At 40.7% G+C, this 26,012-nt stretch overlaps 1 protein-coding gene across 2 annotated transcripts in view; it reads left to right on the forward strand.

The window, feature by feature from the left end:
* Kntc1 (kinetochore associated 1) overlaps nt 1–15,201 on the forward strand; it is an 88,819-nt gene extending 73,618 nt beyond the window's left edge. The window contains exons 52-65 of one of the 2 annotated variants that reach the window (XM_040289539.2): nt 8–54; nt 1,482–1,560; nt 3,056–3,174; nt 3,585–3,720; nt 4,302–4,397; nt 4,908–4,964; nt 7,708–7,762; nt 7,850–7,913; nt 9,284–9,413; nt 10,640–10,729; nt 11,442–11,587; nt 12,322–12,412; nt 13,280–13,437; nt 13,841–15,201. In XM_040289539.2, the coding sequence (XP_040145473.1) occupies nt 8–54; nt 1,482–1,560; nt 3,056–3,174; nt 3,585–3,720; nt 4,302–4,397; nt 4,908–4,964; nt 7,708–7,762; nt 7,850–7,913; nt 9,284–9,413; nt 10,640–10,729; nt 11,442–11,587; nt 12,322–12,412; nt 13,280–13,357 (1,188 nt within the window). In that variant the 3' untranslated portion in view covers nt 13,358–13,437; nt 13,841–15,201. The remainder of the gene's footprint in view (nt 1–7; nt 55–1,481; nt 1,561–3,055; nt 3,175–3,584; nt 3,721–4,301; nt 4,398–4,907; nt 4,965–7,707; nt 7,763–7,849; nt 7,914–9,283; nt 9,414–10,639; nt 10,730–11,441; nt 11,588–12,321; nt 12,413–13,279; nt 13,438–13,840) is intronic. The other variant, XM_021729351.3, reaches the window with a different exon arrangement.
* Nucleotides 15,202–26,012: the final 10,811 nt, after the last annotated feature.

The following is a 26,012-nucleotide window of genomic DNA, read 5'->3' on the forward strand; positions in this document are numbered from 1 at the left end:
TTCAAAGGAACCATCAGAATTATTTGAACTTCAAGAAGACGAAGCACTACGAAGGTACTCTGTTTTCCTTTGCTTACATGGGCATTAATCTTGATGTCCAATAGGAATCTTACCAATAAATTTTTCAGACATTGGTTTTTAAAAAGTTTACTAGATATAACTTTGGGCAGAGTCTCTGAGAAGAATAGTTCATTGATACAGGTTATAAGTGTCTCTGGTGAAAGAAATCAGAGACCCAGAATTTCTAAACCCTCAAGCTCCTGCAGATGTCAAGGGTTCCTAGATGATCTTTATATCTCAAGTAAAGGACTACTCTTATTAGCTTGGACTTTGGCACCAGACCCCTCTGTACTCTCTCACCCTGATATGCTGGGATAGCTTCAAATATGGGCCACCAGATTCCTTTTGTCCTTCTGACCTAACATTGAGACCAAGAAAGATAAGTTGCTTTCATCCAACAAGCTTGAGTGATTGTTCATGGATGACTCTCTTGAGAAGACTGAATCTGGACTTGAGTCAGAAAGAATGTGGTAATTCATTAATGATGCTTGGGATAGGCATGGTGGCACACATGCCAACTTTTCGCCATTCCTAACCTAGGTCAAAAGTAGGTCAAGGAGCATGTAAGGCCCTGCACCCTGCCTCAGCCCTGGAGATCTGATTGTAAGATGAGACTTGCATAGAGAAGCCCAAGAAAATAATCTCTCCTAGTTAGAGCAGAGCTGACCTAACACCCACACCCTGTCTTCCTTGCCTCTGGACCCCCTCCTCATCCTTACTTAGTCATTTTTCCCCCCAGGACTGGGGATTGAACCTAAGACCTTGCACGTTGCTAGGCAAGTACCCTACCACTGAACTATACTCCCAACCCCTTGCTTGATCTTTTTAAAGCAGTTAGTCATACCTTTGTCCAAGCAAGAGAGAGCTCCTGGGTGTGTCTAGCTGTAGCAGCCAGATGACAAGTCTTCAACAGAAACAATTCAAGGAGAAAATATAAGAGGACAATAAGTCTCAGAAAGCACCCTTTATGCAAACTTCCTGCCTTTTCCAGCTGAGTTCACTCCACCTTTCTCCCTGTGCCTCCTTCCCCTTGCCCTTCCTGGGAGTGGCCCACCATCCCTGAGGCTACAGGTTGAAATGTGCCCCTTCCAAGGTCCTGGGTACTCCTAAAACAGAAATTCACTTGAGTAATAGTCATGTACTTCACAGCTATGGTTTACATCAAATTCTTAAATGGAGAGAATTTAAATTTCAGAGACTGGCTAGCTGTTTTATAGAATAGGATGCTGAGGCCTGGCATTTATTGTGTATATTATTCTCTTTAGCTATGAAGGAACTCAAGAAAAGATTAAGTATCTTTTAAGGGAAAACAAAAATATCATTGACCCATAATCCTTCTGGCCAACATGCCTGATGTCTTTTATTGTTGGGTAATCTATCACTAGGTTTCAAAATGAATGTAACTGAATTTTTTTTTCCAGAGTCGTGTATCTCCTCCAGTCTCGTCCGATTGATTATAGTTCAAGAATACTGTTTGTATGTGCAACATCAGCTACAACTGTAAGCTCTATAAACTTAATCAGAACCCTGGGGGCATCTTAGCTTAACATGTTTTTCCTGCATATTTACCATGTTCAATTTTATAATAGATGATTCAGATAATGCTCACTTATTAAAATAAATAAGTACTTATTTTAATTTATAAACAAGGATTATTAAATACAGTATGCTCCATTTAGCACTGTCCTCTATAATGTCCACTTAGCACACTGAATGGTGACCCATTGACAGCTCCCACAGGTTTGAGGTGTTTGGGATTATTAACCTCTGGGTCAGTCTGCTTTCCTCATACCAGGGCACCAAGCAGACTGGTCCTAAGAAGAGTCCCAGTTCAGCCTCACCATCCTCCATCACCTGGCTTCGGCTTCAGTCACCCAGTAGACTCTAGCTAGACTCTGCTAAAGGCAGCACAACTGCTTTGGACATCAGGCTTTTGTGTAGGGCAGCTGGAGCAGAGAGGAAGGGTACAGAGCCATTGGGAAAGTGATCCTCAGGAGGAAAGGGGGAGAGTCTGAGGTGCTGAATGTGAGTTCCTTGCCCATTAGCTTGTCTTTCAGTCGTTCTTTCAAGCAGAAATTGTATTCCCTGATGAGTGGCTGGTCAGCTTAGCTCAGCTGATGGCACTTTTCCTCCTGTTACAGCATGCTGTATGTGAACTTTGTCTTCCATACAGAGTATTAATGAATACATTATGGTTAATCAATATCAACAAGTATTCAAATGTGAATTCTTATTAATATAATACATATCCAAGAGTTGTAGTTTAATAATTGTGAGAGAATGTGTGTGTGTGGTGTTTGGGATGGAACCCAGGACTTCAGTCTTGCTAGGTAAATACTTTACCCCTGTGCTACATCCCCAATCTATGAAGTCAATTTTCAGTGCTTCATCAAAAATATTCTTATGTGAAGTCATCTTTGTGGGGTTTTTTCCTCCCCTGTGCAAGGGATCAAACCCAGGGGTACTCTATCACTGAACTATATCCCCAGCCCTTTTTGTTTGTTTGTTTTTTATTTGAGACTGAATCTAAGTAGCCAAGGCTAGTGTCAAATTTGTGGTCGTTCTGTCTCAGCCTCCCAGGTCGCTGGGGTTACAGGTGTGGCCACCATGCCCAGCTTATCTTTGGTATTTCATGCTGGGATCCTGTGGTGTGCGTGTGAATACAATAGCTGCTGGGACAGTGGGGGTCCCTGCCTCTATTTGCCAGCACTTTCACCCACCACCGCTTCTACACCATCAGTGCAAATATCAACTCTAAAAGGCAAACAATCTAGTATTATAGTGAAAATAGTTTGGGCCCTTTTCCTCCTGAAGTGTCAGGAGTACCTCTCCAGGTCCATGGACTGCACACTGAGAACCACTGTTCCCCACTGTGCATTCCTGAAGGGCTTGAAGGGGGAAAAGAATGATGTTGCTCATGCTGCTTAGCTTGACACCCATTTACCCAACTACAGCATGCAGTGTGTCCATTTCCAAGCCTTTTTTGGTTTTACAGACATTAGGCATGCGTCAGTTAACTTTTGCCTACAAAACAAGAGCTCTTCAGTGTCTCCTCTATTTGGCTGACAAGGAAACTATAGAATCTCTCTTCAAAAAAACCATTGAAGATGTAAAGTAAGTAGAATTTGTTGAATTGTTTTAAGAAATAGAAAACATCTTTTTTTTTTTTTTTGAACGGTAACTTTAAAGTCTATTAATTTATTAGAGTGCCTTTGAGTACCTATGTCAATGTAGTTCTGTTGCCTTGACAGCCTTGACATTTTGGCAAAGGGGAAATAGGCCTTTGGTAACATCTTATCAACATCATTTCTTAGGAGTATTTAGAAACTGAATATTTTCTCCATCTTCTTGAAATTTATTGCTATCTAATGTTACATTCTGAGAATATATTTAAAGCCCAGAATGAGCATTTAACAACAAACGGGCCTCATTACATACCTCCTTGTAGTTGCTTTTGCTTTTTTTTTTTTTAAATGCAAATGTGGCCTGTGAGAATGATTCTTACAAATACTTCTGTTTTCCAGATCCTATTTGAAATGTATGACTTTTCTGGCAGCTTTTGAGATGTTGAATATCCCCATCACATTTGAATTATTTTGCAACAGTCCTAAAGAAGGAATGGTCAAGGGCCTGTGGAAGAACCACAGGCATGAGCCTATGGTATGTAGGGTCAGCGGACCTGGGCTCTGGTCTTCACTTGTGCTGTTGCAGCCACTCAGGTGCTCACCACTGCTCAGGGTCCTGAGAGACCCCTTCTCCCTGAGCAGGTCCACTGGACTTTCCTACTTCCTGTCCTGGCATGTGGATGGACAGGGCAACATGGAAACTCCCCTTTGCTCCCGTGAAGCCCACTGGCCATTGTCCCTGCCAATATTAAGAAAGAACACTTTAGTCCCCTCCAAGGCTTGTCAGGGGGGTTGAGGCCATCTGTTCCCCAATGGGGAAGGGTATCCTTCTCCTCTCTTACTTAGTTACCTTTAGGAACTTGGTGACAGAGGCAGTTGGAGCCCAGGGCAAGCAAACTTCTAAGGTAGAAGAAAGACAAAGAAGAATTTCTATTTCTTTCCTTAGAAAGAAGCCTTCATTGAATTAGGCAATAGACATTGTAGATGATGTGCCCATCTTGGATTAAGCTGCCCTACCTTTTTCAGAGGTCTTTGGACTTACCGATGCCTCAAAACAGCATGATTAATTTTTCCCCTTTTCTTTCTTTTTTCCAATTTGTTTTTGTTTGGCTTTAGGCGGTAAGATTGGTAACAGAGCTTTGTTTAGAATACAAAATCTGTGACCTACAACTTTGGAATGGACTCCTGCAAAAGCTTCTTGGCTTCAATATGGTAAGACTAAGGATTTCTGGAAACTCGTACATAGGATCCCTTACACATTTCAAATTGGCACCAGTTACTGAGCAGGTACATGCTGAAAATATCCACTGCCACCGAGCTCCTGCCAAGCTGAAGGAAAATGGTGTTAGGCCGAGAAAATGCAAATTCAAAATTGACCTGCATTGTGCTGGAAATACATGGAATCCTAGCCTTTTCTGATATTTATGGGTTTAAAGTGAACTTCTCTGGCAGTGTTAACAGAAGATAGGCTTTTATGGTTATTGCTTTTAAAGCATTAAGAAACTGATATTTCGGGGCTGGGGTTGTGGCTCAGTGGCACAGCACTTGCCTAGCATGTGTGAGGCCCTGGGTTCGATCCTCAGCACCACATAAAGATAAATAAAATAAAGCTATTGTATCAATCTATAGCTACAAGAAATTAAAAAAAGAAAAACTGATATTTCATGTTGAAATTTTCATCATGGTAATCTTTACAACTTTTCATTTTATTTCTTTTTATAGGTTCCTTATCTAAGGAAAGTTTTAGCAGCCATTTCTAGTTTCCATTCTTTATGGCAGGTAGGTAATTTTTTAAAGTAAATATCATGAAATTTAGTCTTTGCCTTTGCTAGCCTTCTACTGCTAGGTGCCCTGAATTAAACAGTCAGGTCCTCAGTAAAGAACAGAATGGGAAAGAAGAAAAGAAAGTATAGATTAGCCCTCAGGATGATGCTCCAGAATCCTCACATCTTGTCTCCTCAAAGACAGTGCTCTCCTGAATTCTCCAGGCCTTGTCAGCCACACCTTCACATGGCCTTTGGTCTCTGCTCTTAACATTGGTCACAGTGTCATTCATTTTGTTTATGTTAGACTGCCCCTAGTAGGCCTTCAAGATCCTCAGAGTCAGAGACCATGCTCATTCATTTTTTTTTCTAAATCTTCCAAGTTGTGTATGCATTATCACTGTGTATCATCATGTATTATATAGAAATATGTAGTTTATTCTGAGCTTACTATATCAGAATATGGAAATATACTGAGTAAAACACAAAGATTCTCCTTTACTATTTATCTTCACAGTTATCTCCCCAGAGGTAACCACTGCTTGTAATTTCTCACATGTCCTTCTAGAGCTTTCCTGTTGTACAAGCATACAGGCGTGTATGTATACTTATATACACAATAATGCAATTACATTATCTAGACAAAGTGCTGTTTTCATCCAACAGTGGTATCTGGGAGATTGTTCCATATTGAAAGAGTTATAAGTGTGTGTGTGTTTCTATGTGTATATATAGATAGAGAATGAGAGAGTTTTTTTTAAACTAAGGTAAATTTACCCTTTTAAAGTGCACAGTTATGTGGGTTTTAATGTATTCACATAGTCGTGTGGCCATCACCATTTTCTAGTTCTAGAACATTTTCCTCACTCCAGAGAGAAACTTCATATCCATTAGTAGCAATTCCCCATTCTCTCCTTCCTCCAGCCCTCACACACTTATCTACTTTCTGTCTGTGGGTTTATCTATTCTGGCATTTTTGTATTAATAGAACCATATAATTTATAGCCTTTTGTATATGACTTCTTCCACTTAGAATAATGCTACATGACAGCATTTCTTTTTTTTTTTTTTCTTTTCAAGTTTTTTTTTTTTTAGCTGTAGCTGGACACAATACCTTTATTTTACTTATTTTATTTGGTGCTGAGGACCAAACCCAGTGCCTCGCATGTGCTAGAGGAGCACTGAGCCCCAGCCCCAGCCCCTACAGCATTTCTTTTATTACCCAGTAATGATCTACTGTGTGGATATACTGCTGACCCTTTATCCATAGGGGATTGGTGTTAGGGCACCACAAGCACTGCTGCCACCCTGTGGACACCAGCATTTTGGATGCTTGAGTCCTTTATGGAAAATGGCAGAGCATCTGCATAGAACCTACACATACCCTCCTATGTGCTTTATCTCTAGATCACTTACAGTGCCTAATTTAATATAAATGCTGTATAGATAGTTGCTCTGCTGTCCTGTTTAGGGAATAATGACAAGGAAACAAGTCTGTACTGAAAGGACAGTCACAGAGTCCACACAAAATCTAAAGACCACACCACACACCGGAATCAGAGCTTGGAGCAAACTGTCAAGGCTGTCCCTCCAAGGAGAGCAGCAGCCTGTGGGCACTCCCAGAGCAGCTTTATAGCCCGCGAAAGGAATTTCACAGGCATGCTTTAGGGGTTACGTCTTGGGCTGGGGTGGGGTTTGCCCTTTAGCAGGGACATGTTCTTAGGGGAGGCTAAGCAGCATTACCTCACGATCTCCAGATAAAAGGGCTCCTAAATCAAAACCTAGGAGTCCCTAGATAAAAATGGTTCCCAACCTAAAACGGCAGATCTGATGCTAATATGTACATGTTCAGTAAAGGCACAATTTTTTTTCCCCCAAGCATGTCCCACACTCAGTTGATTGTATCCTGGATGTAAAACCTGAGGATTCAGAGGGTGGACTGTTCAGTGTTTTATTTCCCCATTCATCGATTGTTGGGCACTTGAGCTGTTTCGAATTTGGTTGTTATGAATAACATGGCAGTGCACATTTGTATACAGTTTTTATGTGGACATAAGTTTTTCTTTCAGTATGTACGTAAGAGTGGAATTGTTGTCTTATAGTGTCTCTGTTTTTCACCTTTTGAGGCATCTCATTTTTTTTTTTCTTAATTATTCTCCATAATATGGAGTAAAGTGAGGCAGAAGTCACTTAAGCACTCTTTTACCCTTGGGAATCTGTTCTTTTTTTTTTTTTTTTTTTTTAAGAGGGGAGAGAGAGAGAGAGAGAATTTTTTAAATATTTATTTCTTTTTAGTTATTGGCGGACACAACATCTTTGTTTGTACGTGGTGCTGAGGATTGAACCCGGGCCGCACGCATGCCAGGCGAGCGCACGACCTCTTGAGCCACATCCCCAGCCCCGGGAATCTGTTCTTACTCACTTTCTTGAAATTCCTTCTCTGGTCCCCTTCCTCCATTCCTATGGCCAAGCATAATGTCTGACACAAAATAGGCTTAGTGTTAATTTTGTTTTCTGAGTTGAGTTTTTGACATTTTGTGACAAATGACACATATGAATCAGCCAAGAGTATATAAAAAGTTCTGAAGTACACAGTCATGAAGAAAATTATCCTAGAATCTTAATAACCTCCAACAGGGAGATAGCAGGATAGCAGCTTCTGATTTGGTCTTAGCATCCAGAACATAAGCTTTAACTGTATGGTTGTGTGAGTTCATAATGTCCTGGATGTGAATTCTTTAATGCGCTTATGTCTGCAGGTTCCCTACTTCAGCAAAGCTTGGCAGCACGTGATACAGATACCACTGCTCTCAGGTATTTTTCCATCCAATGTTTCAGCACTGACAGTAACACTGTGTTCCTGAGTACCTGTGTGCATCAGTGTTGTTTTTTTCTCTCCAGCCTCTTGTCCTTTAAGACCCAGTCAGTTGTCAGATTGTTGTGAGAGTCTCATCGCTGTCCTAGAGTAAGTAAAATGTCAGTTCTCTTACCAAGAAAATAGAATTTGTTGCTTATAAAATTCCTTTTTAGGAGACATCTCTACAAGCACTGTGTTCTCCCCTCAACTGAGTATTACTTCTGTCGTTTTGCTTATCTGTTGTCAATCTTAGTCTGAAAATATTAAATGAAAAATTTCAGAAACAATCCATACATTTTAAATTATACCCCATTCTGAATAACACGATGAAGCCTCATCCCTCCCCACCAGGATACAAATCATCCCTCCACCCCGCCTGCCCATGGGCCTGCACTGCCCATCCATAGTCTCCCAGTACACCTCAGTTATCAGATTAGTTGTCATGGTATGGCAGGGCTCGTGTCCAAGTAAGCCTTATTTTACTTAATGATAGCCCCAAAGTGCAATCCTGGCGATGCTCTTAATTTCATTATAAATGAGTATTATTGGGCTGTGATCGTGGCTCGGTGGTAGAGTGCTCGCCTAGCATGCACAAGGCACTAGGTTCGATCCTCAGCACCACATAAATGTAAAATGAATATATTGTTCCACCTAAAACTAAAAAAATATATATATTTAAAAAAATGAATATTATTCTCATTGTTCTATTTTATTATTGTTATTACTAATCTCTTACTTTGCCTAATTTATAAATTAAACTATTATATCTATCTAAATATCTAACTGTACATCTACATGGTTTCAGGCATCTACTGAGGGTCATGTAATATACTTCCCATAGATAAGGGGGGAATGACTATAATTCCTTTTTCTTAGGAAGTCAAGTTTTTTTGTTTTGTTTTGTTTTGTTTTTTAAGTTTTTGCCATGTCTGCTTCCCATGTGTGGGCCTTCCAGTTCCATAGTGAGCTGAACTCCTAGACAGTCTCTGAAATTAGTACCCGATGTAAATATAAGTGTAGAGGGGCTGGGGCTGGGGCTGGGGCTCAGCAGTAGCACACTTGCCTGGCATGCATGAGGCACTGGGTTCGGTTCTCAGCACCACATATAAATAAATAGTATCAACAACTAAAAAAAGTATTTAAAAAAAAATATATATATATATATATATATATATATATATGCATAGAGTGCCATTTGTGACTACCTTAAATTCTACAGTGTCGTCTCATAGGTTTTGAATCTTCTAAGAATTTATCTCATGCATCTGTAGATGTAATCATGCCAGTTGGATAGTGCTCTGTGTTCCTGTGGGCCAGTCTCTTTATTCTGTGCAGAGGACCATTAAACTCTCGAGTTACTCATCACTAAGCACGTGTTACTGCCAGCACTTTGAGATCTAAAATTGTGGAAAGCTGTGAGGGACAATTAGTTTAGGAAGTCTGATAGGTCTTTAACTAATTAACATGCCCTCTTGAAGATGTCCAGTTTCAGGGGATCTCGACATGATGGGAATCGCCAAGCAGTACGTCCAATTGGAGCTTCCGGCTTTTGCATTAGCTTGTCTGATGCTCATGCCCCACTCAGAAAAGAGACACCAGCAAATTAAGGTATTTTGCACATTGTACTCCAGGTTGCCAAGGACATGGAAGCTCTCATATTGCACATCTCTCACAAAAGTCTACATTTTCTTTTTGCCAAACCTATAAATCATGAATAAGTCAGCCTGGGTGAGATGAAAAGCTTGTGTTGGGGGGTGAGTGGGAGGTAAGACACAAGGATAGATTGAGGTCCACCTGAGAGATGTCTTGAAAGACTTCTTCTTTCTCTGTGGGAACATGTGATTTTCTTGGAATAACAAAGTAAAATGATAAAGTCAATATCTTAGAAGGACCATTAACTCATGTAGACTTGATCAGAGGAAAGATGTGGCAGGAAGGAAAACTACTGGGAAACTCTTGCATTGGAATAGAATTTTAATTCACTTGATCCATACATGACAACCTGTGGGTAGGCAGCAGAAGCTGGAGGGTAAGAACCAAAGAGCAGTGGTGATGGCATTGAACAAGATGGGGAGGCCCCCGAGGAGGACAGCCTGATTTAGCAACTGGATGGGAGAGATAAGAGAGAGGTTTTATGTGTGGGTCTTTAACAAAGGAAGCTTTGAGCATTTTGAGGACAGAACTTTTAAAAATAACTAACCCTCATTTCCCTTAATACAAGAACAAAGTATTTTGAAATGTTTCAGTTATTTCCTCTCCTGGTAGATAAGGCAGTAGATAGAGATTTATATAAATGAATATGCATGTTTTCTGTTTGTCATTTGGTCTATTACTTGCATTTTTTAAAAGCCATCTGTGCTTGTCTTTGACATTTTTTTCTTTTCTGATTACTCATAAACTCATCTCTTGTTGCTTTTCAACATTTCAGTGTTTAAATAGATTGTTTTTCTCACTTAGAACCTAACAAAATTCCTAATAAACAACTTTTGCTGTTGGAATAAATAATTATAAAATGCTTTCTTTCCTTTATTCAGTAATTTTTTGGTAACAGAAGTTGATTATTTTCCTATATTAGAAATTCTTTAAGATATATCAAATTTAAAAATTAAAACTTTCCAGGCTTGGGCTGGGGATGTGGCTCAAACGGTAGCGCGCTCACCTGGCATGCGTGCGGCCCGGGTTCGATCCTCAGCACCACGTACAAACAGAGATGTTGTGTCCGCCGAAAAAAACTAAAATAAATAAATAAATTTTAAAAAAAAAAAACTTTCCAGGCTTTATAGAAAGTAATAATACTTTTTAAAATTGTGCTTGATTTTTTTTTTTTTTTCTAGAGTTTTCTGGGTTCATGCAATCCTCAGATCATCTTACAGCAGTTAGAAGAGCACATGAGTGAAGGCCAATTAGCTGGATTTTCACACCAAGTAAGAGGCATTTTCCATATCCTTTTTACTATGAAAATTTGATCCCAGAAGGTAATCCTCATTGGACTGGGGATGTGGGTTAGTAGTAGAGCAGTTTTCTAGCATGCATGAGGCCCTGGGTTCCATCTCCAGCACCACACACATGCACAAAAGAAGGTGATCATTTTATCCAAAAGATTAAGCAGGAAACTACTATTATCTCTAGCTCTTTGTTAATATATAAAATTATTTTGTGTTTATTAAACTTTAGTAGATTTTTTTTTTTTTTAAAGGAAGGGACCCTCCCAGGCAGGGTTGTGCACATCAGTAATTACAGCAGCTGGGGAGACCAAGTCAGGAGGGTTGCAAATTCAAGACCAGCCTGGGAAACTTAACAAGACCCTGCCTCAAAATAAAAGGGGCTAGAGATATAACTCAGTGATAGAGCATCCTTGGGTTCAATCTCCAGCACCATGAGAAAAAAGAAACAAAAGACAGATCCCAGCTGTCTTGTTTACTGTTTAAAAAGACCAAAGTGCTTAACAATAGCTGTCTATTTATTTACTGTGTACAACACTGGGCCAAAGCATTCTCCTTTTCACCCCTTCCTAAAACAGGTTTGGTCCCAACACAGTGATAGTTCAACTTTTGGTTGTCAGAAATTCTCAGGACTGAATAAAGACTTGGACATTTACACTTTTTTTTTAATGTCATGATACCTGTTGTTCTATAGATTAGAAATCTGATTTTGAATGATGTCATAAATAAGAAGGAGTTTGGAATTTTGGCAAAGACAAAGTACTTCCAAATGTTGAAGTTGCATATGATAAATGCCAATAACATCACTGAACTAACACGCTACTTGGCAAATGAATTAAGGTGAGTTAATCTGGGGCAGACAGATTTCTGAAGAATTTGCTTAAGATGTATCTTTGTTTTGGAAGAAAATGTGAAAAAAATATAGAGCTGGGTGGTTGTAATTAATAGCTACAAATACTAACCTAGAACACATTTCCAGAAGTTAGTCATCCAAACCCTTGGAACATGGACTTGGAATCACATTAGACCAGCTTTCTAAATCCCCACAATGTGAGTCTCAGTCCTGCTCCAGGCCCCGCATGACCGCCCTGTTCCTGGGATGCCTACTCAGAGCACTGACAGCTTTATGTAGCATGGAGCCTTGGCCAGCCTTGTTGCCTGGCTTTCCTGCACCCACAAATCCAGAAACAGCTGCTAGGGGTAAAACCGGGAGCAGACATGGAAGTGAAAAGGAGGCGGAAGAAGGGCTGATGCTACAGGAGGGGAGAGTGCAGGCAGGACTGAGTGGGGACTGGTCCCTCCTCATCTGACCTAGTTGTGCCGATCATGAGAGGTGACTCTCAGCCGCCACACCATGGAGGTGCTTTCTGCTTGTTCACCTTTGTGATCCAGCCATTGTTACACATTGTCATTCATGAATGAGTATTGTTCTCAGAGGTCTAATTGACAGAGTACCCAGTTTGAAAAATTTGGACATCCATATATGCTTAAGCCACAACCACAATAATTAGAGAGCAGACATTTATCACCCTGACAGCCTTCCTCACAACTCCCTTTTCCTTCTGATTCCACAGTGTAGATGAAGCTTCAGCTTTGATAACTGAGTATTCAAGGCACTGGGGGAAACCTGTGCCTCCAAATGTGGCTCCCTGTGAAGTCCTGAAGGTAAGCCTGGCCCAGTGGTTAGGGTCTAACCCAACACCATTTCCACTTCTGTGATCTTGAAGCTAACCCTGACATTCTGGATAGAAATGTTTTTTTACATATGTGTATGCAGTTCTGCATGACGTAGGTGTAAATTCTGAGAAATGTGTTGTGCAAACATCGTGGAATATGTCTGCGCTAACCCAGGTGGTCTGGGTGGACCGCTGAATGTGGCCTTTTGTGGTTGGAAGACAGGAGGCACAAGGTGTGAGGCTGCTTGCCGCACAGCTGCTCTACAGTGAGCTATTTTTTAGTAAGAGAACACTCTAAAATAGTGACGAAAACGTGAGTACAGGAAGCATGTAACGGTTGGCTGTCATTGTCAGGCCTTATGTACTGTCCATAATTGGACGTGCTGTACTTTTATAAACTGGCAGCACAATAGGATTTTTTGCCAGCTTCCCACAAACATGAGTCATGCTTTGCACTACGAATGACAATTGAAGTGTCATTAGGCAGTGGAACATTTTAGCTCTCTTATAATCAGAGGACCACCATTAGGTGTGCAGTCCACCTTTGACCAGAATCATCATGGTGCAGCACTTCTTGCATTAGAGTCCATGCCCAGAAGTCCCAGGGCCAGGTTCTCTTCTGAGCCATGCCAGTGGGCAGCAGATGACTCAGGCAAGCCATTTAGCTCAGGTGGGCTTTAGTGCCATGGTCTCCTCAGGGCTTCCAGCACCACAAGTTCTCATGAATGTAGTTTCTCATATTGAAACAAGTGAAAAACTAAATTTTAAAAAAGGTATATATTACTGTTTTGCTTCAATAGTGTTTACTTTTTATTTCTTCTTTTTTAAGTACCTAAGACATGTATGTACCCTATAGGAAGAAGAGAAACATCGAAGGGCAAAAAAGGCTAAACTGAGTCCCTCAGATCTCATTGTCCAGAAAGAGATCTGTTAACATCATGTTGTACATCATTCCAAATTTTTTGTAAATAAAATATGCACATAAATTAATTTCACTCCTATATTTGCTTAAATGTAAGTAAATATAAACGTAAACGTAAGGTGAAAGTTTACTTTGATGCTTTGCTACTTTTAGTAAACCTAAGTATGACATTTCTTTGTCTCCTTCTGTGCAGATAAGGCATATTAAAATAAGCTTACATTTTCTTAATTCCCATCAGTAACTAACAGTGTTCACTTCCAGTCCATTGTGCTCAGTAGCTTAAGATTACTTATTTCAAAAAGGGAGAATATTGACTTAGAAGACAAATTAGTTACCCTTAAGATATGTTTCTTCCTAGCCAAATGTCTAAAATGCTAACTAGTTTTCTATGTAGATTTTTATCACTAGAGTTAAGTCTTAAGTTCTATAGTTTATCTGACCATTTTCTACTTAAAAAATTGATGGATAAAATATACTGTGTTTCTTCCCATTTAGACGTTCCTCAATGGATTATAGTAAATCATCAAACCTTTTTTCAAACGACAAGAAGAAGTTTGGAGTCTACTACTAACTGACTATATTTATTACAGTTTGAAAATTGTGCAATCTTTGGCTGGGGATGTGGCTCTAGCAGTAGCGTGCTCGCCTGGCATGCGTGCGGCCCAGGTTCCATCCTCAGCACCACATACAAAGATGTTGTGTCCGCCAAAAACTAAAAAATAAATATTAAAAAAAAAAGATCTCTCTCTCTCTCTCTCTCTCTCTCTCTCTCTCTCTCTCTCTCTCTCTAAAAGAAAGAAAATTGTGCAATCTATATGTCATAGCTATTTGTCAAATGTTGTCCCACAAGGAATAACTAAGATGCTCAATATTAGCATAATTACCCCATAAAGAACTCTTGTCCTGAATTAATAAATAACTTCATTGCCTTTTCCTTGTATAATTTATAGACTTTTTTTTTTTTGCACCCTACATGAAGGAAGCAAAATGCAAAGAGAGTTTGCTCTCTTCAAGAAAAGCAAATACCCAAATCCTATTTATTCCATTTATAAAAATTAAAATATTAATCACAATGTTATTATTATAAGTCCACATTTATTTAACTTTAGTTGTAGTGTGTATGGGTCAGTGGCAAGTCAGAAAGACATGCCAAGCAGGAAAGGGGTTTAATGTCAGAGATTGGCTGCAAAAGTTCTTAAAAGGACTGAAGGAATAAAAGAGAGATGAAAAGCTAGAATGCAGAAGGTTCTAGAAGCCTAAGATCCAGAGCTGCCCCTAACCCTGGATTGGAGCCCAAACCCACATTTACCACTGACCTGTTGGAGCTGCTGCCGCCACACTGCACTCAGAAGTCCGGGACTTCCACAACGCCACTAGTTGATAGCTGCTGTGCCCAACCACCACCGAAAGAGGTAGTCCGTGTTCCAGCACCCAGCAGTAACCCAACCAGAGACATGAAAAATCCAGATGGGCTCTGTCAAGGAGTTTTCTCCAGAGGATGGAAAAGGAAGAAGGGCAAGAGCAAGTGTGGAGCTGGGACCGTGGGCCAGTGGAAGTGAGTGGAAGACTGCAGGTACCCAGAGGGAGTCTGTGTGAACTGCCTGGGAAGGGGGTACATGTCAAGCTGAGATGCCTGGCAGTGCAGCAGGAGGTGAGATCAGAGGCACCTGGCTCAGGAAGACACGATGGCACAATGTGAAGGAACAAAAGGACAGTTATTCCCACTCTGTTTGGTGTTTATGATGCACAACATAAACTAAAAGAAGTCTCCTCCTTTTAGGAGACTTAAGATTAAAGAAGGGCTGTTTTGAACTCCACTTGGCTGTTTGGTCATTAAATACATGCATTAATCACTGGAGATTTGTCCCTGATGCTAATTGTTCCATCTCCTTGAGAGGATCTTAATTTTGTGTTGTGGCTTGCATCTTTATCAAATTAAGAGAATGTTGGGGCTGGGGTTGTGGCTCAGTGGTAGAGCACTCACCTAGCACGTGCAAGGTCTGGGTTGAATCCTCAGCACCATATAAAAATAAATAAAAGTATTGTGTTCAACTACAGCTAAAAATTTTTTTTATTAAAAAAGTGAGAAAGCAACTTGGTTAGCTTTCAGATCAATTAAAAGAAAATAACTTTGAATAAAATGTATTGGTGGGTTCCCCCACCCCCCTTTTAAAAAGTAATGCAAACAGCTGGGCACAGTGGTGCATGCCTGTAATCCCAGCAGTTCTGGAGGCTGAGCAGAAGGATCTCAAGTTCAAAGCCAGTCTCGGCAACTAAACAAGGCCCTAAGCAATTCAGTGAGACTTTGTGAATAAAACACAAAAATGGGCTGGAGATGTGGCTCAGTGATTAAGCATCCCTAGGTTCTATCCCCATACCAATAAAAAAAAAAAAAAGTAATGCAGCTGGGCATATTACATACCTGTAATCCTATCAGGAGGCTAAGGCAGGAAGATTGCCAGTTCAAAGCCAACCTCAGCAACTTAACAAGTCTGTAGGCAACCTAGTGAGACCCTGTCTCTCAAAATAAAAAGGACCAGGGATGTGGGTTTTTGATTAAGTACCCTTGAGTTCAATCCCCAGTTCCAAAAATAATAATATTGCAGCGATTGACAAATTAAGAAATAAAAGTGGCATATTTAAAATAATAATAATGCAGCCAAGTGTAGTGCCACACACCTGTAATCCCAACAAATTTAGAGGATCTTGGGTATGTAGCGCAGTGGTAAAGTGTCCCTGGATTCAACCCCCAATACAAAAAAAAAAAAAGTATTGCAGTGTATGGTATATATATATAATCAATAAAGTCATTTTTAGAAAGGATTTGGGGTGATCAATAAAGTCATTTTTAAAAAACAGTGTTTGGGGTGATGAAAACGTTTTGGAACTGAGGGTGATAGCCTCACACCATAATGAATGGTCTGAAAGTAAATCTGAATTGTTCACCTTAATTTTTTATCATATTTTACTCAAATACAAAAGTAAGGCAGAACTTCAGCTTGTGAGAGAAGGGTGTGGACATGTTTTGTGCTATTCCTCTTGCTGAGTACAGCTATAAAACCTGTACGGGGCGGGGGACTCTGAAAGGTAGATCAGTAAGGAAGGCCAGTTAGCAACACAGTGGCAAGCTTCCTAGATTTTCTTTTTGCCTCATGTGTCCCAGATTTAGAGTTCAAGGTGCCAGCAGCCTGGAAATCCAATGGGCACAGATGGGAAAAATCCCAGCAAGAAGCACTCCCTCCAGCCACAGGACCAGGAAGAAAGTAGCATAACAAGTCATAACCTCTCTGCTGCAGCCACACACCCAGTAGAAATGGTACACAGCCTGTACACATTGAACTGATGAGTTTTATGGGGTATAAATTATATGTCTGGGCTGGGGATGTAGCTCAGTTGGTAGAGTGCTTGCTTCGCATGCACAAGGCCCTGAATTCAATCCCCAGCACCACAAAGAACAAATAAATGAATAATATGTCAACAAAGCTGTTGAAAAACCATAATGCATGGGTAAAGTTACCTGAAAGTTTACCCAAAAACCCACTGTCATCGTCTCTGGGAAGGGACCAGAGTTGTTCTGTTGTTGTTGTTGTTTGTTTTTTAATATTTTTATAGTAGATGAACACAATACCTTTATTTTATTTTTATGTGGTGCTGAGGATCCAACCCAGTGCCTCACAGGTGCTAGGCAAGTGCTCTACCACTGAGCTATAGCCCCGCCTAGGAACAGAGATTTGAGGCCAGAGAGGAGTGCTTTTGTCCTGTACACTTGCTACAGTTATCAGGTTTGGGGGTTTTTTTTTGTACCAGGGATTAAACTCAGGGCACTTGACCACTGAGCCACATCCTCAGCCCAGTTTTGTATTTTATTGAGACAGGATTTCAGTTGCTTAGTACCTCGCTGTTGCTGAGGTTAGCTCTGAACTTATGATCCTCCTGCCTCAGCCTTCCAAGCCATTATGATTACAGGCATGCCCCACCACGCCCAGCATACAGTTACCAGTTTTGTTAGAGCCAGGCATGGTAATGCACATCTGTAATCCCAGCAGTGTGGAAGGCTGAGGCAAGAGAATCACAAGTTTGAGGTCATCCCCAGCAAGTTAGCAAGAACTTGTCCTAAAATAGAAATTAAAGGGGGGGGGGGCTGGGGTTGTGGCTCAGTGGCAGAGCGCTCACCTAGCATATGTGAGGCACTGGGTTTGATCCTCAGTGCCACATAAAAATAGATAAAGTTATTGGGTCCATCTACAACTAAAAAATAATTTTAAAAGGGGTGGGGGGTGGCGCTGGAAGTGGCTCGGTGGTTAAGCATTCCTGGGTTAAATCCCCAGTATTAAAAAAAAAAAAAGAGTTTTTGTTAGAAATTTAAAAAGCAATTTGTAAAAATAGATGATAGGAACAAAACTTATGTTTATGATACATTTTTTTAGTAGAAACTTAAGAAAATGTGTGAGCTACATATGAAAAACAGAGCCCCAGGGTATGACTACTCCCTTGGGCAGGCCGTGTTATTTATTTCTGTGCCATTGCCCATGACTACAAAGTCACAATCCTATATATACAATTCTTTACTTAATGTTCTTTTCCTTGTTATAAATTTTAAAGTTTGTTCATTTTCTTTTTTACAGTGCTGGAGATTGAACCCAGGGCCTTGCACATGCTAGGCAAGCACCCCACTAATGAGCCACACCCCCACAATCCCCAAAAAAGTATCATTTTTAATGGTTGTGCTTTTTTAAAAAATATCTTTATTTGTGTGTATTTTTTTATGTGGTGCTGAGGACTGAACCCAGGGCCTCACACATAAGGGGCAAGCACTCTGCCACTGAGCCACAACTCAGCCCCCTAATGGTTGTATTTTTGATAGTGTAAAAGGATTACCAGCTAGAGAGCCAGGCAAGCTTGGGTCACAGTCCTGCTTCTACATATAGGTTTAGGTGCTAGACTAAATTGCTAATCTCCCTGAATTCATTTTCTCTTCTGTAACATGGCCATAATATATACCTTTCCATGGTCTCTGAGGATAAAATGATGTAGGATGTTGCTTTTCATATAACACCCTCAAAACTCTTAGATCATCCATTATCATTTTTTTGTTTTGTTTTTTGTTTTTTTCTAATTGTTTATGGACTCAATGCCTTTATTTGTTTTTATGTGTTGCTAGAATCGAACCCATGAGTACTAGGCAAGCGCTCTACCACTAAACCACAACCTTAGCCCCTCATCCACTGTTGAATGTCCACTAAATGTCCAATTCTAAAATTTCTTCTTTTAAAAAAATTTAATTGTAGATGTACACAATATCTTTATTTTGTTTATTTAATTTTTTTTATGTGGTGCTGGTGATCAAACCCAGTGCCTCACACATTCTAGGCAAGTGCTCCACCATTGAGCCACAATTCCAACCCCTACAATTCTTCCCTACAATTCCCAGAAACAAATTTACCAGATGCAACTGAAGGAAGGGTACATTTTAAAGGCTTTCGATGCAAATATCCAAGCCCCTTGGCTTTGAAAAGTTCTTCACAAGTGCCAGTTCCTACCACCAAGAGAGGCAGGGCTCTGCTGAATCTTCCCCGGCATTGAGCAGTCTTACTATAAAGCCAGCCTCTCATCTGATAGGTAAAATGATGATATCTCGCTATTTGATTTTGAGTTTCTTTGATATTTGTGTGATTGAACCTTGGAAAACCAAATAGAAGGCTGAAATGGCAGTCTGTGGTGTTCTTGGTTGTAAATGTGCAAGGGAGGAAGGGATCGAGCGGTGGCACTAGTGAGCAGCAGATGGAAGGGAACCTTCAGGCTTTGCTGACTCAAGCGGAGAGCTGTTTCCCTGCCTTGACATTGGCTCCCTTGTGCATAGTGAAGTATGATAGAACAGAGGGTTTGCTTTCCATATGCCAGAGAAGTCAACTTAGGGGGACATAAATAGAAATTCAAATGTATATTTATCCAGGATCCCTTATTATATTGACTGGTTTTTGTCATCTGTGATCATTTTATTATTTCACTCTCATCTCCCAGTCACTCTCCATGTCATTGCCTAAGTGTGTTCTTACAACATAAACCATATCTTGTCACTGCCCTGCCTCAAAATTTTCAGTTTCCCCACTTGTCTTACCACAAGACCCAAGTTGCAGCTGAGTGCAGCGGCACACACCTGTAGGCCCAGCAACTCAGGAGGAGGAGGTAGGAGGGTGGTGAGTTTGATGCCAGCCTGGGAGCAAGACCCTGTCTCAAAATAAGCATTGTTTTAAAGGGCTGGGTTTGTATCTCAGTGGTAGAGCATTTATCTAGCAAGTACACACAGTCCTGAGTTCAATCCCCAGTGCTTAAAAAAAAAAAAAAAAAAAGAAGAAGAAGAAAGAAAACCCAGTTGCAGATCGATACACACTAACATCACTATTCAAATTAGAAATGAGGGGCTGAAGATGTGGCTCAAGCAGTAGGGCGCTCGCCTGGCATGCGTGCGGCCCAGGTTTGATCCTCAGCACCACATACCAACAAAGATGTTGTGTCCACCGAGAACTAAAAAGTAAATATTAAAAAAAAAAAAATTCTCTCTCTCTCTCTCTCCTCTCTCACTCTCTCTTAAAAAAAAAAAAAAAAAAACAGAAATGAGCTGGGCACCATGGTGCAAGCCTGTAATCCTAGCAACTAGAGAGGCTGGGGAAAGAGGATCCCAATTTAGCAAGACCCTGTCTCAAAATAAAAAAGGGAGGGAATGTAGGTTGGTGCTAAAGTGCCCCTGGTTCAATCCCTAGTAACAAAACAAACAAAAAAAAAAAAAATTAGAGAGCTGGGGATGTGGCTCAGTGGTAGAGTTCTTGCCTTGCAGGTGTGAAGCACTGGGTTCAAGCCTCAGCACCACAAAAAAAATAAATTAATAAACAAAGATATTGTGTGTCCATCTATGACTAAAAAAATTTTTTTTAATTTAGAAACAAATGTTTTCCAGGAAGATGAGCTATAAAACACCTCTCCTCTTGTAGATAAATTACAACAAAAACATTCCTTGTGTAGAGCCAATTATAAGTTCTGAGTTTGCAATCTGAATTTCAGCCACTTCATACAGTGGCTTCTGAGGCCCTCATGATCTAGCCCCTGCCTGCCTTTCCAGCCTCAGTGCCTTCCACACCTTCCCTGAACATTCCCACTAAAGCCAGCTGCCACCCCATCCCAGTCATCTTGCTATAGCATTACCGTCTTTACCTAAGCCATACATCAGCCCAAAGCTGATTGTTGACTGTTTCACTAGGATCCAAACTGCGTCCAACAACACCTTTTCTTTTCTTTTTTTTTTTTAAGAGAGAGAGAGAGGAGAGAGAGAGAGAGAGAGAGAGAGAGAGAGAGAATTTTTAATATTTATTTTTTAGTTCTCGGCTGACACAACATCTTTGTTGGTATGTGGTGCTGAGGATCGAACCCGGGCCGCACGCATGCCAGGCAAGCGCGCTACCGCTTGAGCCACATCCCCAGCCCAGACAACACCTTTTCTGTGGTGGTCCTTCCCTGTATCCCCAATCCCTAGAGCAGTGTTGGTCATGGGGCAGACTCTTAAAAATATTTATGAAATGAATGGACTTTAGGCACCCATTTTCAGGATGACTCTAATGTTTCATGATCACATGAATAAATGACAGCACCTCATGACACAGCAAAGACAGAGGGAAGTTAGCATTGACTAAAGAGGTAAAAGCACCACACCTAACTTCCAAGATTTGCTACAGCCTTTTATCATCCCTTGCTTAGAATGAGACTGCTAAATTTTCATTTCTTTGACTACCTGGAGTAGATTCATTGGTGGAGTATTCCCCTTCTACTTCTACTTCTACGGGTAGAGAACCTGGCCCAAAGAGACCCAAGATATTTCAGCCTTTTTACCATTTCTCCTGTGGGCTATAGATTTAGAATTCATTTTCTGTGCTCAGAGGAACACATTAGATTCCTCCCTTGCAGTGTATGTGTGTGTGTATGTGTGTGTTGATAAAGATTGAACCTGGAGCATGCTGAGCACAGGTTCTACCACAGAGCGACACTTCTAGCCCTCCTTGTGTAGTTGAGTGAGAGACCAGCCCCACCCAGGAACCCACCAAGAGTCACCTCCTTAGGAAAAAAAGATGCCCCTATCACCCAGGAAATGTCAAGGGATTAGGAATCTGTCCGGATTGAAAGTCAAAGACTAAATATTGGAACAAAAGATGCCTCTACACCCTTATTGCTCCAGAAATTATGAAGTTTTTAAAAGTTCTGTATTAGGAATCAAGGTCTAGAACCAAACGTGCATTTCTTTGGTTTGGATGTGGAATGTCCCCCAAAGGCTCATGTGTTGAAGACTTGGTCCGGTGCAGCAGTGTTTAGAGGAGATACTGACCTTACCAGTGGATTAATCCATTGATGGATTCATTTTTTTAATGTACTATTGGGAGGTGGTAGAAACTATAGGAGGTAAGATCAAATTGAGGATGGGTCCTCAGAGGCCTGCCTTTGGGAACTGGATCTTCTTCCTGTCCCCTTTGTCTCACTGTGCTTCCTGCCTGCCTTGAGGTAAGCAACTCTGCCCAACCCAGGCACTCTCCACCATGACAGTCCACCTTACCACAGGCCCATAGCAATGGAGCCAAGTGACTGTGAACTAAACCTCTAAAACTGAACCAAAATAAATCTTTCCTCCTTTAAGTTGTCTAACTCCTGTATTTTGTCAAAAAAGTTGACTAACACAGGTTGCTTCTAATTCTTTGGCTATTATGAAAAATGGTGCTATTTGCTATAACTTTGTAGTCACCTTGATATTTTTTGTTTCTTCATCTTGTTTTCTTTTTTGTAGTGCTAGGGATTCAACCAGGGACACTTCCACTGAGGTACATCCCCAGCTTTTTTTTTTTTTTTCTTTTGATTGTTGATAGGCTTTTATTTTATTTATTTACATGCGGTGCTGAGAATCTAACCCAGTGTCTCACACAAGCCAGGCAAGTACACTACCACTGAGCCACAGCCACAGCCCCTCCCCAGCTCTTTTTAATCCTCTGTTTTGATATAGGTCTCACTAAGTTGTGGACACTGGCCTTGAACTTGTGATCCTCCTGCCTCAGCCTCCCTCCCAAGTCACTGGGATTACAGGCATGTGTTACCACACTCAACCTGTATTTTTCTTTTTTTAAAACTAACTTGTTTTCAATATGTATACACAGATTCATACATCCTTAAAATGTCAGTTAAGACTCTCTATGATCAGATTTTGTGTCTGGGTTTTCAAATCTTCACTCCCATCCCCTCTTTGCCTAACTAATTCACAACCATTCTTCATAATGTGATATTTACTTAGTATCCAAGTTCCTTGAATTACTGAAGAGAATGTCTCACTTTTAATAGGAATATGCATATACGTATGAAGCATTAGGATATCCTTTGTATTCAAAGAGATAATGTAATGAACCAAGAGGAGTGGTTTTTACTTCAAAACCAAAACTATTTTGAATTCATATGTTCCAGTGTTCTTTATATAGATAATGATTTTTTTTACGTCTCAAAAGGATATATTACTCAAAACCCATACTATATTTAATACCTCAAAAGGAGAAGTGGTAATTTACAAAATTTCTTTGCCTCCTTCCCACCCGGTCAGATCATGTGCCCCATAGTTGTTGATGTTTTGGTCATATGGACCCAGCATATCTAGGAAACCTTACATCATCAAACCATATGAGTGCACATGCTGTTACGTTTTTCTCTTTGTGTTTGTGTGTGTGTGTGTGTGACTCTTAATCATCTACAGCATATGACATTTAAGGTGGCAGCTCTACCGTTTATAAGTTGTCCACATAAAAATAAGAATTCTGCATACTAAGCTGGGGATGTGGCTCAGTGGTAGAGGGTTTGTCTAGCAAGTATGAAGCCAGTAATTTGGTTCCCAGCTTAAAAAAAAAAAAAAAAAAAAAGCTGCAGAGGGCTTAGTAATATATGGGTGGTGGCCTTGCCATAGGAAGTTTATTCTTTTTTTTTTTTTTTTTTGTCAAGATCATCAGTGAGATTTTTGTGTGTTTTCAGTTTGACTTCTGGGCTTTCAGAAGGAAATAAAGAAAAGCTGATAGTGAAGATAAAATCAAAACCTAAGTGATAAGGGTTGTGAGAAAGATATTTTTTCCTAAGGAGATTTTATGACCAAATTATGCTCCCAGAACTCGTTCCAGCAACCTTCTGGGTGAGGTCTCTGGAGAGGCAGCATGGGAAACTTGGTTTCCTCCCTGTCTCCTAGGGCCACTGTTGACAAATTGCCACCAACCAGATGGCTTAAATCAAGTCACCCACAGGGCCATGCCCCCTCCAAAGGCTCTGAGGAGAACCTTTGGTTGCCTCTTCTGGTGGCTCCTGTGTTCCTTGGCTTGTGGCCACATCACGCCAATCTCAGCCTTGGTCTTCAGTTGACTTCATTGTGTGCATCTGTGTTTTTTTCCCCATCTTTAATAAGGACACTCTAGTTGGATTGAGGGACCACCCTGTTCTTGTATAATCTCATTTCAGTTCTTAATTGCATCTGTGAAGACCTATTTCCAAATAAAGTCATATTCTGAAGTTCTATGTGGACATGAATTTGGAGGGGAGAGGGGAGGTCCTGTCCAACTCATGTTAACCTCCTTCCACAAATTCTGCTGCTTCTGCCTTTGGGTAAAGTCTGAAGTCCTTCAGGCTGGTGGTGCAATTCATTGATATAGTGCTTAGAGCACTTGCCTGGCATGTTCAAGGACCGGAGTTTATTCCCCAGCACAGCAAAAAAAAAAAAAAAAGAAAGAAAGAGAAAAGAAAATCATAAATATATACTTCTTTAAATGGCAGAGCACTCTCTAGCTTTTGATTAGAAGTAATAATCTAGTGATATAAATTTTATTGAAAGAAACTAATCTGCAGGAAATTGCAGAAATTATAACATTTCCATGAGGTGAACATGCCCTCGAAACACACACTCAGATCCAGAAGCGAATGTTCCCAGCACAGATTAAAAAGTGTATTTTCTTCTCTGTTTTTGTTTCCTTAATTTTCTTTGCATTTTTACAATGTTGGATGGAACCCTGGCCTCCAAGCATGTTAGCCAAGTGCTCCATCACTGTTTTTATTTTTTAAAGTTGTGGTAAAACATAACATCTTAACCATTTTTGTTTGTTTGGGTAGCAGGGATTGAACCCAGGAATGCTTAACCACTGAGCCACATCCTTAGTCCTTTTTATTTTTTCTTTTGAGACAGCATCTCACTGAGTTGCTTAGCACCTCGCTTTTCCAGAAGCTGGCTTTGAACTCACAATCCTCCTGCCTCAGCCTCCCGAATCGCTGGGATTACAGGCAGGGGAAACATTCTTTTGAAAGGCCATCACAACCTACTTTGAATTCTTGTAGCTGAATCTTTATTTATTTTCATCCCTGTTGATAATTAAGAAGTAGTGTATGCTTCTCAAGTATGTACCTACTTGATGATTATAGATTTTAGTTTTTCAGAGTGTTTTTGTTTTGGGTACTAGGGATGGAACCCAGAGATGCTCTACCATTGAGTTATATCCCCAGCCCTTTTTATTTTGAGACAAGGTCTTTCTAAGTTGCTTAGGATCTTACTAAATTTCCTCTTCTTTTTTTTTTTTTTAAAGAGAGAGTGAGAGAGGAGAGAGAGAGAGAGAGAATTTTTAATATTTATTTTTTAGTTCTCGGCGGACACAACATCTTTGTTGGTATGTGGTGCTGAGGATCGAACCCGGGCCGCACGCATGCCAGGCGAGCAAGCTACCGCTTGAGCCACATCCCCAGCCCAGGATCTTACTAAATTTCTGAGGCTGGCCTTGAACTTGCAATCCTCCTGCCTCAAGCTCCTGAATTGCTTGGATTACAGGGGCGCACCAGTGCGCCTGGCATTTTTTCGTGTTTCTAAACCAGAAAAATAACTGTCTGTTCTGGGTCTTGTGGTTCGAACTACCCGAATCAATCTCACAGTTCACCTTAATTGTCTCATTGAATCTATAGAAAAGCAGAGGAACTGGCAGGCATCAGGTGGGGTAAGGGCTGGGGTGTAGATAAGTGGTGGGGCCCTGGCCTAGCATTCACATTGCTCTGGGTTCAATTCCCAGCACAGAAGGAGGAAGGAAAGGTAGATAAGAGCAGCTGGAAGGGTGATTCTAAAGAGCAGTCCTCTGTCCTCCATCCTCTCCTTTCTTTGCAGCTGGTCCCTACTGGGCCCGCCCAGGTCCTGGCAGTGGTTCAGGTTAACTCGGCGTCCTCATCCTGGCAGTTTCTCCAGCGCAGCAGGCTTTTGTGTTTTGCTTTTTCTTTTAGTCCACTTACTCATTGTTTTGGAAATACCTCACATTCCAGGCGACTTAAGACTCTAAATAAACAGCCTACCTCTTTCTAGACCCAAGGAAGATGTAAATTCCCAGCTGAGTGGAGGAAATAAACCAACCCAAGATGTGAAAATGCAGAGGGACATAATTCCCTCCCTGTTAGAAATTGTCAGAGGGATAAACCTTAATTCATTTTCATCGCAGGCTAATTTCCTGCAACTTTTCAAACAAGCCTGGCCCCTCCAGCAGCAGCACAGGACCTATTTCTCTTGATCCATCAGCTGTGAAACAGGTTTCTACTGGAGGCAACTCAAATCACTTATTTGCATAGTTTACAGATTACACAACAA

Source organism: Ictidomys tridecemlineatus, chromosome 2, assembly GCF_052094955.1.
Source record: "Ictidomys tridecemlineatus isolate mIctTri1 chromosome 2, mIctTri1.hap1, whole genome shotgun sequence".
NCBI lineage: Eukaryota > Metazoa > Chordata > Mammalia > Rodentia > Sciuridae > Ictidomys > Ictidomys tridecemlineatus.